The sequence below is a fragment of the Sceloporus occidentalis genome, unplaced genomic scaffold (assembly GCF_023333645.1).
Source record: "Sceloporus occidentalis isolate IW3139 unplaced genomic scaffold, rSceOcc1.0.p SCAF_61, whole genome shotgun sequence".
Lineage (NCBI taxonomy): Eukaryota > Metazoa > Chordata > Lepidosauria > Squamata > Phrynosomatidae > Sceloporus > Sceloporus occidentalis.
In genome coordinates, this window is record NW_028317041.1 from 11,125 (window position 1) to 24,047 (window position 12,923).

A 12,923-nucleotide genomic window follows, 5' to 3' on the forward strand; every position below is an offset into this window, starting at 1 on the left:
TCCCGTACGCCGGCCGTTCGGGACGGCGGTCGGTCCTCCGCCCGCGGCTCTAGTAGCGGGCGAAGGGTTGTCCGCGGGTCCCGGGAAAATATCCTCCCGGACAGCGGACGACCCTCCGCCCGAGGTAGTGGGACACAGGGAGGCTTCGGCCCCGGGAACAGTAGTTCCCGGAGCCAGTATACTTACCCGTCCTCCGGTCGTCGGTCCGCCTCCCGGGCACGCTGCACGTTGCAGGAGGATTGATGGACGGCGGGGGGCGTGGTTTTGGTCCTGGTCTGGGAGGGGCTTGTGGAATGGCGCCAGTTTTAAAAGCCGGCTGTGCCTTTCACAAGCACCCTGTTGTGGTCTTCAGTTCGTGTATCTAGCTCGTGCATCTTGTTTCCTGTTTTTGACCTTCGGCTTGCCTGACTCTCCCTTGCTCCACGATTCGGTACTTTTGCTTGTTATCTCTGGTTTTGAACCCTGGCTCGTCCGACTACCTGCTCCGTGTTTCAGACCCCTGGCTCGTCCGACTACCTGCTCCGTGTATCAGACCCCTGGCTCGTCCGACTACCCGCTCCGTGTATCAGACCCCTGGCTCGGCTGACTATCCTGATTTGTGCTCCTGTCTCGTGCTGTGCCTTGCCGCGGCTGCTGCCGCTCAGAATCTATCTCCAGCTGGTGGGAGGTTGTCCACTGTTGGGATCGTCTAAGTCCTGGACTGCTGCTGCCGGGAATTCCCCTCTCAGTAGCGGTAGTTTGGGCGGAAGAACTTCTGCGGGGACGACCTTCCTTATTAGTCCAGCGAAATAGTGACATTACAACAGGGTCATGGATCCATCTGAGCTTGGCAAGGTACTCTCCACCCACGGACAACGGCTGGATTCTCATGAAGTTCGTTTCTCCAGCATACAGGACACTTTAGACCAAATGGCCCGGGCTATTCAAGTTTTGGTGGCCAGATCTGATCCTGGCTCTGGGGGTTCTCCGTCTGCCTCCTCCACTTCCTCTCCAGTCGCGACTTCTCCTCCTGCTGCGAACACCGGGACTTCCTCCGTTCCCTCGTCTGTGAAACTCCCTGCTCCCGCTCGCTACCATGGGGAACCGGAGGCCTGCCGGGGCTTCCTTAACCAGTGCTCCATTCAATTCGAACTAACTCCTCACTTGTTTCCTTCTGAAAGAGCCAAGGTGGGATACCTGATTTCCTTGTTGTCTGGCAAGGCACTAGCCTGGGCTTCTCCCTTGTGGGAGAGGGACTCTCCTCTTGTGTATAACTGCTCTGCCTTCATTTCGGCCTTCCGGAAGACTTTCGACACCCCAGGCAAAGCTGCTTCAGCGTCCTTGTCTCTGCTTCATACCACCCAGGGCTCCCGTTCGGTCGCTGAATATGCTATTGAATTTAAGACTCTTGCAGCTGAGGTTAATTGGTCCGACGAAGCTCTCATCGCGGCCTTCTACGATGGCTTATCGGAACGGCTTAAAGACGAACTTTCCACCCGGGATCATCCTGCTGAATTGGATGATTTCGTCGCCTTGACACTCAAGCTGGACAATCGGATCCGAGAACGTTTGTCGCAAAAGGCCATGAAACGTGAACTCAGTTTTTCTCATCAAGCACGCTCCATCTCTCCTACGAATCCTTCTATGTCTTCTGAATCCTCTGAAGAACCCATGCAGTTGGGAGCCACCAGACTATCCACCATGGAAAGATCTCGCCGTAGATCTGAGGGACTTTGTTTCTACTGTGGCCTCAAGGGCCATTTTGTTCGCACTTGTCCCAGTAAACCGGGAAACGCTCGCACCCGGACCAAGTAAAGGAGCCTTGCCCGGGTGAGCTTAGTACCGCTCCTACGTTTTCTAACAATTTACTTGTTCCTGCTTCGCTGGAATGGGATGGAAGAAAGGTTTCAGTCTCCGCCATGATTGACTCTGGGGCTGCTGGTTCATTCATTGATAAATCCTTTGCCCTCCTCCAGAAAATTCCTCTCGTCGAAGTACACCCTCCTATCGCCGTCTCAGCCATTGACGGACGACCCCTTCAACCCTCCCTCATTACACACCAGACGTCGCCGTTGCTTTTCTCCGTGGGCCTGTTCCATCGTGAAACCATATCCTTCCATATCATTTCGTCCCCCTCCTGCCCTATGGTTCTAGGACTTCCTTGGCTCCGCGTCCATAACCCGACCATCAAGTGGTCCACTGGGGATATCCTAGGTTGGGGTTTGGACTGTTCCCAGCGCTGTCTTTCCACCACCACCCCCATTCGTTCTGTTTCTGCCTCGCCTATACCCTTGGTGTATTCTGAATTCAAGGACGTGTTCGATAAAAAGCAAGCGGAGGTTTTACCTCCCCACAGACCTTACGATTGTCCTATCGAACTTTTGCCCGGGACACTCCCACCGCGAGGTCGTATTTATCCTTTGTCATTACCCGAGTCTCAAGCGCTTGAAGAGTATATTAAAGATAATTTAGACAGAGGATTCATCAGAAAATCTACCTCTCCTGCCGGTGCCGGATTTTTCTTTGTGGAGAAAAAGGATGGGGGCTTAAGACCTTGTATCGACTACCGGGGCTTGAATCGTATCACGGTCAAGAACAAGTACCCATTGCCCCTTATTCCGGAATTGTTTGACCGATTGCGGGGTTCCACTGTTTTCACGAAACTGGATCTCAGGGGAGCGTACAATTTGGTTCGGATACGTAAAGGCGATGAATGGAAGACGGCCTTTAACACACGTATGGGCCACTATGAATATACGGTCATGCCCTTTGGACTATGCAATGCTCCCGCTGTGTTCCAGGAGTTTGTTAATGACATATTCCGCGATATCTCCCTTCAGTTTGTTATCGTCTATTTAGATGATATCCTCATTCATTCCTCTGATATACAGTCTCATCGCCTTCACGTACGTATCGTCCTGCAGCGCCTGCGCCAGCATCGTCTCTACGCCAAACTCGAGAAGTGCCTGTTCGAAGTTCCCCGAGTCTCCTTCCTGGGTTTCATCATTTCCGCATCAGGCTTTGAAATGGATCCTACTAAACTTGCGGCGATTTCAGATTGGCCTCAACCTCAGGCTTTACGGCCCCTCCAACGATTTTTAGGTTTCGCAAACTATTACAGAAAATTCATTCAGAACTTTTCCAAGATTGTAGTCCCTCTAACCAACATGACCAAGAAAGGTGCTGACTGCAAGAATTGGTCTAGGGAAGCTGTCCTGGCCTTTATCCACCTTAAGAAGGCCTTTGCTTCGGCCCCGATTTTGCGTCATCCGGATGCCTCCAAACCGTTTATTGTGGAGGTTGATGCCTCCGAAGTTGGAGTTGGAGCAGTCCTTTCTCAGAGGAAGGACTTCAATGACAGGCTTCATCCGTGCGCCTTTTTCTCAAAAAAATTTTCTCCTGCTGAGATGAATTATGATGTAGGTAACCGTGAACTTTTAGGTATTGTTATGGCTCTTCAGGAGTGGAGACACCTTCTGGAAGGGGCAAGGAACCCTATCACAATTTTGACCGACCACAAGAACCTTGAATACCTTAGTCACGCTAAAAGACTGAACCCTAGACAGGCCAGGTGGTCATTATTCCTTTCCAGATTTTTGTTTATCATTTCATACCGGCCTGGATCAAGGAATGTCAAAGCGGATGCGTTATCCAGGCAGTTTGTCTCCGACCAAGACTCCAAGTCTGAACCTGAACCTATTATCCCTCCTTCTCAGATTATTGCCTCCGTCTCCACTCATCTATTTTCTACTTTGGTCTCTCGTATTCTCTCAGCTCAAGCTAAAGCTCCTGTCCATAGTAAATGGCCCATGGACACCCTGTTTGTGCCGGAGCGGGAGAGGGAACGCGTTATGTCCTGGGGTCATGCGTCCTTAACCTCGGGTCACCCTAATGCCCAGCGAACCTTTCGGTTCATTCGTAGACAGTTCTGGTGGCCTACTATGCATATTGACTGCTTAGATTTTGTCGCCGCATGTACTAGGTGTGCTACTGCTAAAAACTCTCATGTCAAACCCTCGGGGTTACTTCAACCCTTGCCCGTACCCTCCCGCCCGTGGTCACATTTAGCCATGGATTTTGTTGTGGACCTTCCCCCTTCCCAGGGCTTCACCGTCGTTTGGGTAGTAGTCGACCGATTTTCTAAAATGGCTCATTTTGTTCCCCTCCCCAAATTACCCTCGGCCCCGGAGTTGGTTCCTGTGTTTGTCAACCATGTCGTTCGTCTGCACGGTCTCCCGCTCCAAGTTGTGTCTGATCGGGGGGTGCAATTCACAGCTCTGTTTTGGAGGACCTTTTGTGCCTCTCTGGGTGTTTCCCTAGCCTTTTCTTCTGCCTACCACCCCCAAACTAACGGTATCACGGAAAGAACCAACCAGTCGCTTGAGCAATTTTTACGTCTTTTTATTAATGAACACCAGGATGATTGGGCTTTACTTCTACCGTGGGCTGAATTCGCTAGGAATAATACTGTTCACGAGTCCTCCAAGATTAGTCCTTTCTTTTGTAACTATGGTTTTCACCCTTCTTCTTTGCCTTCTTCTTTCGCTCCTTCTCAAGTTCCGGCAGTAGACCTATATGTAAAACAATTACCGTTAGTTTGGGACGAAGTGCGCCGTTCTCTGGTTAATGCTGCTCACAAGTATAAGCGTTATGCGGATCGGCGTCGCCGTTTGGGTCCCTCCTTCATGAATGGGGATAGGGTATGGCTCTCCACTAAGAACCTTAGACTTAAAGTTCCGTCTATGAAATTTGCCCCCCGTTATATCGGCCCTTTTCGAATTCGTCGCAAGGTCAACCCGGTCGCTTATGAATTAATTCTTCCCCCCTCCCTTAGGATACCCAGGGTTTTTCATGTTTCTCTGCTCAAACCCCTCACCTGTAACCGCTTTACCCGATTGACTCGCCGTCCTCGTCCTGTTGTCATTGATTCCCAGGTGGAATATGAGGTGCAGTCTATTTTAGATTCAAGAAAGATTAGGAACTCCGTCTCCTACCTGGTCCACTGGAAGGGGTATGGTCCTGAAGAGAGATCTTGGGTTCCTGCTCGGGACCTACACGCTCCTGCTTTGCTCCGGTCTTTTCATAGGAAATTTCCGCATAAACCTGGTATGTGTCGGCCTATGGCCGGCCCTCAAAGGGGGGGTAATGTCACTGTCCCGGCTCCGGACGCAGCCGGGAGTGTCTCCGTCCCGGCTCCGGACGCAGCCGGGAGTGTCTTCGTCCCGGCTCCGGACGCCGCCGGGAGGAGGTCTGGCCGCGGGTCCCGTACGCCGGCCGTTCGGGACGGCGGTCGGTCCTCCGCCCGCGGCTCTAGTAGCGGGCGAAGGGTTGTCCGCGGGTCCCGGGAAAATATCCTCCCGGACAGCGGACGACCCTCCGCCCGAGGTAGTGGGACACAGGGAGGCTTCGGCCCCGGGAACAGTAGTTCCCGGAGCCAGTATACTTACCCGTCCTCCGGTCGTCGGTCCGCCTCCCGGGCACGCTGCACGTTGCAGGAGGATTGATGGACGGCGGGGGGCGTGGTTTTGGTCCTGGTCTGGGAGGGGCTTGTGGAATGGCGCCAGTTTTAAAAGCCGGCTGTGCCTTTCACAAGCACCCTGTTGTGGTCTTCAGTTCGTGTATCTAGCTCGTGCATCTTGTTTCCTGTTTTTGACCTTCGGCTTGCCTGACTCTCCCTTGCTCCACGATTCGGTACTTTTGCTTGTTATCTCTGGTTTTGAACCCTGGCTCGTCCGACTACCTGCTCCGTGTTTCAGACCCCTGGCTCGTCCGACTACCTGCTCCGTGTATCAGACCCCTGGCTCGTCCGACTACCCGCTCCGTGTATCAGACCCCTGGCTCGGCTGACTATCCTGATTTGTGCTCCTGTCTCGTGCTGTGCCTTGCCGCGGCTGCTGCCGCTCAGAATCTATCTCCAGCTGGTGGGAGGTTGTCCACTGTTGGGATCGTCTAAGTCCTGGACTGCTGCTGCCGGGAATTCCCCTCTCAGTAGCGGTAGTTTGGGCGGAAGAACTTCTGCGGGGACGACCTTCCTTATTAGTCCAGCGAAATAGTGACAGTTTCGTTCTTTGTTTTCTTTATGTTCTGGTAAAGTGGTCGTGTGGATCTTGGGGAACTCGTACGTGTATTGGACGGCAAGGCGGGTGGTGGTTCGTCCCTCTGGCAGGGAGGTCGGCAGGCCCTCCTCCAGTCAAGTTGAAGCTGTTTGGTTTAATGCACGTTGCCAACTGCCCCATTTTTCCATGGACAGTCCCAGGAGCTTGTCCTGGTACTTTCAGTGTTCTGGGACATGTCCCAGGAAATATGCAATTGCAGGGGGACAGTTGAGGAGATCACGTCGCTCTATCCTGCCAAAATTAAGGGAGCGTGTGGTCTGTTCCTTCAGACCTCTGTTTCAGCATGCCTTAACACTTTTTGACAAAACAACAAAATATACAAGTATGTACTCCACGCATAATATACAGAGAGGAAGAGGTGAAGCTCAAAGAGGAAAATGTGGAGTTTAGGGAGGAGTGGAGCAAAAGAGAAGGGGGTTGGGCATATTAAGATTAGGGATTGCATGAGTTTAGTCGGGCCCAGGGCAGCAGGAAAACCTTAATACTCCACTGCTACTTCAGCAAAATTAACAGAATACTAATTAAGGAAAATGCATAGATGTCACTATGTTTCCATGCACTTCAGCTTAGTATTACTTGTTATGAGTTGCCAGTGATATTCAGAAATCACATAATTTCACATAAAATGACTATATCATCAACAAAATTTAAAACACATCCTAAATTAGAGACCATATTTGTTTTAGATGTTAAGTTTCATATGATTATTATTTGTGATAGTTGCTTTGAGATCTAAATGGCTCTTTCCCTCTGTTTAGCAAAGATATTCAAAAGTAGTCTGTTGCTACAGTGCTGTGAACAATAAAAGTGTATTTCTTACCAAGGATATTTCTATAGAAACAGGGTGATCTATGAGTTCCTATCAAACACAACGCATCCTCTGATTTACCTGGAAAAACACACAGTTGCATATATTTATTACAACTTAAGAAAAGGCACTGACAACTTTTATTGGATTGAGAAATCTTTCTCATGAAATAGAAAATTAGTTAACATGAGTGGATAAATATCAGTACATTTGACACATAAAATGCAATACTACCACAAACGGGGAAACACTGGCAAACCTATCACTTTCGGCTAAACAGCAGCCCTAAACCAAATGTTAATTTTAACCCCCTAGCCGCCAGTCACCAGCTCAGAGGGCCCACTGTACCAACCAAATAAGTACCACCACCGGCTGGATAGCCGTTAAAGTGACCCCGTTACCAACAAAACAAGTTATTAACTAGGCCGGACCTCCCCCCTATCTTATTTATCCACCCCTTCACCGCCAATATACAGCTGCGACGATTACACCAAACCACCCACCAATTAACAGGGTGGGCGTGTTCAGTAACGAGTTGACTGGTTAACTGAATAAAGATGATACATCACATACATTTTTACTCTTGGCAGATCCGGTGACCTTTGTTTCACCTTCCTTACATCCTCTATACAACCCTACCGTTTACATTTTAACCCCTTCCTGGTCAGGCTGTACTGCCACAGTCATGCAGCCCTTTTAACTTATTGTCTTCAGGGCTTCCCCTTTATTACTATAGTGTATATGTAGATACTAGGCTTGTACATTCGCTTTCAACAAAAATTGCCAGTTTTGGATGTTCGTATGAATCAGCGAAAACAAGGGTGATCTCTGATGAAACTGATGAAAACGAACTGCAAATGTGCTAAAAATTGAAGATTATGTTATCTTTAGTGTATTTATAATCTTAATTTTGATAATGACAGGGGGCGAATATTTTGCTATTCTCTCTTTACTAACTCCCAACAGCAGCAAACAGTTAATAAAACAACCAATCAGGAAAAAACAGTGAAAGTCTATAAATGCTCCTGCTTCCCAAACTTCCTTTCTTTGCTCCCTGAGGAGGCCACTGGTCCTGCAGAATGAAGAAAATCGAATCGCCCAACGTCCAGTCACTGGAATCCGACCAATGCGCCGTGAGATTGGTCTCCCCGGCAAGATAGGCCGCCTTGAGGGAGATTGGAAAATGTCCTTGGTAACCTCAGAGAGAACTCGAGAGCGCGCTCCCGCTGAGATATCGTCCATGCGCAGCAATATACAACAATTTGATATGCCCTTCGCCAGACTCCGAATCGCAAAGGAACAAGCAATTAGTTCTAAACAATTGATGTGCAAGCCTTCCCCGGTTCCTGACCATGGGCCTCCCGTAGCAATCCCCGCACACGATGCACCCCAACCCCAAAGGCTGGCGTCTGATTCCATCACGAAAATGGCCGTGCCGTTCCATGCTTCTATATGCCTGATACACCAATGGATCTCTGTCCTCACCTCCTCCATCAGAGGGATCAGGTGATCGTAAGACCGACACTGTCTGAGGAAGGAAGCTTTCAAGCGATGCATGGCCCGATAATGGAGTGGACCCGGAAAGATTGCTTGAATGGAGGATGACAGCACACCCACTAGCCTGGCCAACTAACGAAGAGGGATCTGCTCTCGACGTAATGTCCTCCTCAGCTCCTTCCGAATGGAGACAATCTCCGCTTGAGATAAGCGAAGAGTGCACTGGGTGGAGTCGATCTTGAACCCCAAGAACTGGATTACACGGGAGGGCTTCAGGGCCGACTTGTCACGATTTACCATGAAGCCCAAGGATGACAACAAGCCCACCGCATATCTCGTCTGTAAGTGTAGCCTGGGCGCTCCTTCGCAAAAAAGAAGTATATCGTCCAGGCCATCACTGGTTTCAGTAGCTTGGTGAAGCACCAAGGAAGAAGGTGAATAGGTATGGTCGATTTTTCCAGAAAAAACAGAGGAACCGTCAACATTCTTGAGCTATAGGAACCGACAGGTAAGTGTCGTTCAGATCCAGTCCTTAAAACCAGTCGCACCTTTCGGAAACAACAGATGGATACCTTCCATCTTGAACTGTCTATATACCATGAACGCGTTGAGTTGTTGCAGACTGATGACCGGCCGGAACTCCCCGGACTTCTTTCGAGCCAGAAAGATGTTCCTGAAGAAACCCTCGTCCCGCGGCGCCCACTGGACAGCGCCCTTGTCGAAAAGCATCTGAATTTCTGCGCCGATAAGCCTCTGCTGATCGAAAGACACCACCATCGGGCAGGGTCTTGACTTCTGCAGTGGAACCATAGTAAAATCTATCCGGTAACCCTGGACCGTCTGCAGAACCCAGGCATCTGAGGTAAGGCTGAAACCTAGAGTCAGAACTTATGAATGGTAGCTCTGTCACAACTTCTCCCTGTGCCACAAGCTGAATGTCTCCTTGTGGAATAAGGTTTCTCCCTTAAAGACTTTGAACCACTTAGATCTTATTGGCTGCTGCCTGCTGGTAGGGCAAGAAAAAAAACACATGGTGCAGCTACAGGGGTAATTGATAGTTTGCGTTGTTCCTGCCAAGTCAGGAGGAGGAGTCTGTATGTGAAAGGGGAAAATCACCTCTGTAACCATCCCTGGTGCATGCAGTACCCAGCAATGGCACAACTGCTGACTGGCACCACAGATGACTGTCTAGTTTAATTCTATTGGGCTTGGCACTGAGACTAAATGACAGCTGCTCTTGCCCCTAAAGAAATCCTGAGATCGGCATACCTGCATGACAGAGGTCAGGCCCTGAGGTAATCATTAAATGGGAAGTAGTTTTGTCTACTAAATGAGCTTAAAGTACTTTAATCATTTCATTATAGTTCTTGTGGGCATGCAGCCTTGGCTTATAACACTGAACTGGTTAAACAACCATTAGTCTCATATAATGACACATTGCTTGATTGTTTTACATATCTGTCAAGGCCTCCCTTCTGTGGTGTTTTCTTTCTTAGCATGTGAATAATAAATGTTGAAAGTGTGAAAGTAATCAGTGATAAAATAAATTTAAATTCACAGCTAAATCTAACTAAAATGATACATCACAATGTTATTATGCATTGTTACCACATTGTTTATATTCATGGATGTATAACACCTCTTGGGTCTTAAAGCAAAATGAAAAAGAAACTAATAAAATACTAAATTGATAAAAAAGGCAAATGGTCCAGGATTTTACAGTTGCTGTAAACCTAGTGTACAAGGCATTAAATAGATTAGCAGGAGAGAGTTGAGGGTCTATCGCTCCCACCAGACCTATTATTTTCTCGACTAGAACACAGAAGTTTCTCAGTACGTACATGTACTTACTTTCTTGGACTATGACTGCTTTGTACAAATGCTGCTTCATATAGTCAGGTTCTAGATGTTTCTGCTATCACCATAATGTCTCTTAAGTGAATAGATGATTGACTTTACTTTAGTGGGCAACACTTAATTCACCAACATGTTCTAAACATATAATATCACATTCCCAAGAGTACATGTTTCTTAAAATGATCATTCTACAATCTAGCATGCTTAATCTACCTATTTAATAATATTAAACATAAGATTAAAATTACAAATCTACTATTCAGAACCTACAGAACCTTATGTGCCATTTTACATAGAAACATAACATAGAATTTGACAGCAAATAAGAATCATTTATTTGATGCCCCACACCTTACTCCTCTGGATTTATTGCAGCTGGTGATTGAAGCCTAGGAAGGAGAAGAGCAGAAAGGTCAGGAAAGGGAAGTCATCAGTTATGCAGGTTTTGACACCAACTACCACATAAACAGCACATCTGCTTTATGTCCCATGTTTAAGGTTTAATAAAAAAAAATATTAATTTGAAAGGTGAAGGGTAGTAGAACGATTTGGCAAATAAGAAAACACGTAAGACATGTTTAGATTTTCTTAACTTACATAAAACAGTTGAATATGACTAACTTTCTTGCAGATGTTTTATCATTTCACTTATAGTACAAGTGTCTGAGATATGCCTTGACCCTTTTACTTCTGTTGGTCCTGGAACATATCATACAGGAAACATATTCCATCCTGAGATAATTGCTCCATAGGCAATCTAGGATCGGCTTGATTGAGTAACTGTTATGTTTAACCCCTTAATGACAATTGCCGATCCTGGCACGGCACGGAAAAGCATGTGCTTTACGACAATTGACGTGCCAGGACCGGCACGTCTTTAAACGGGTGCAGAAAGCGATCTACTATCGCTTTCTGCACCCAAAAAGCGTTGCTGAATGCCTCGACCTCGAGGCATTCAGCAACGCCGCGATCGGCACGAAGGGGCCATCTCTGGCCCCTCCACGGGGCGTCAACATCCGCCATACTTTGTATGGCGGCGGACGCCCGTTTTAAAAGCGTTTAGGAGGCGATCGACGATCGCCTCCGAAACTTAAATGGTGTCGCTGGAATGCCTCGATCAGGAGGCATCCAGCGACACCAAACACTAACCTTTTGATGGGCTGTGACCGCTCCGGAGAGCGGTCACAGCCGCAGCTGCCGGCAATCTTCGCCATCAAGGAAGATGGCCGCCGTCCTGTAACAGGAACCACAAATTTTAAAAGTTCGCTAGATGGTCCAGACCATCTAGAGAACTTTGGCTCCACTTGCAGGTTGAATACAGGTACTGCATTCACCATGCAAGTCAATGGAGCCCAGCTTTCTAATCACAGTGTGATTAGTAAAAATAAATTAAAAAATAAAATAAAATTAATAATAATTAGAAAAAAATAGTAAAAAACAGTAAAATGTAAAAATCATTTCCCACTGATGTCACTATCAGGGGAACCTCCAAGTTGAAAAAAAATGTAAATTTTTTTTTTAAAAAAAATAATAAAAAAAAAATATATATATATATAAAAAATATATTTTTGTGAGCAAGTCCTAAAATTAGCATATTAGCTTAAAACAATTCTCGCATGGAAAGAGTTAAAATACTGGCATATTAAATGCCCGTGGGGTGTCTACTTTTAAAAAAGGTATGATTTGATGGGGTAAATTGAATGGGCCAGGTTCAACAACGTCCCAATTAACACGGGGGGAAGGATGGCCACACATCTAATTTCCAATTAGAAAAATGCACACGTACCAAATGTGGCCTTTTAGTTCCCCCAAAAAATGACACACCCATGCATGTGGGGTATCACTGCACTCAGGAGATGTTGCTGAACACATTATGGGGTGTCGTGTGACAGCGGCATATACCAGGAGCTGTAAATTCATACATAAAGTAGGTGTGTGTGGGAAAAATACACACACAAAAATATTACTGCAAACTTTGAAAAAATGCTGGTGGTAAAATATGTGCATGCAAAGAGTTAAAATACCAGCATTTAAAATACCCTGTGGTGTCTAGTTTTGAAAAATATATGGTTTTGTTGGGCACACTGAAATGGCCTGGCTCAAAGATGTACCAAATAGGGCATGGGCAGTGGATCCCAAATGCCAAAGTTCAACATTGAAAAAAGCGCATGCCCCAAATGTGGCCCTTTTGCCCCCAAACAGCCAGGCAAAATCATTCATGTGGGGTATCGCTGCGCTCAGGAGATGTTGCTGAACACATATTGGGGTGTTTTGTGATAGTGACATAAACTAGAACATTTTAATTCATACCTGAAGTAAAATGTGTATGACAAAACAAATGCAAAAAAATGACTACCATAAAGTTTGACAAAGACTGGTGGTAGATATGGTGCATGGAAAGAGTTAAAATACTAGCATTTGGAATACCCTGGGCTGTCTAGTTTTCAAAAATATATGACTTGATGGGGTAAATTGCATTGGCCGGGTTCAAAGATACCCGAAATGGCACATGGGGGGAAGAATTACCAGATTTGGAAAAAATGGCTTTGAAATAGCAAAACGCTACCTGTACTTATTGCCACATAATGGGTAGAAAAAAGCAAAAAAACATAAAGACATTGGGTATTTCTAAACTCAGGACAAATAGTAGAATCTATTTAGCAGGT

General features: G+C 47.0%; 1 protein-coding gene across 1 annotated transcript in view; it reads left to right on the top strand.

Annotated features, from left to right (window-relative positions):
• The first annotated feature begins 1,898 nt into the window (after positions 1 to 1,898).
• Positions 1,899 to 12,923, top strand: part of LOC149287379 (protocadherin-23-like) — a 143,692-nt gene continuing 132,667 nt past the window's right edge. The window contains exon 1 of the mRNA XM_089492889.1: positions 1,899 to 5,085. Within this exon, the coding sequence (XP_089349015.1) occupies positions 1,899 to 5,085 (3,187 nt within the window). The remainder of the gene's footprint in view (positions 5,086 to 12,923) is intronic.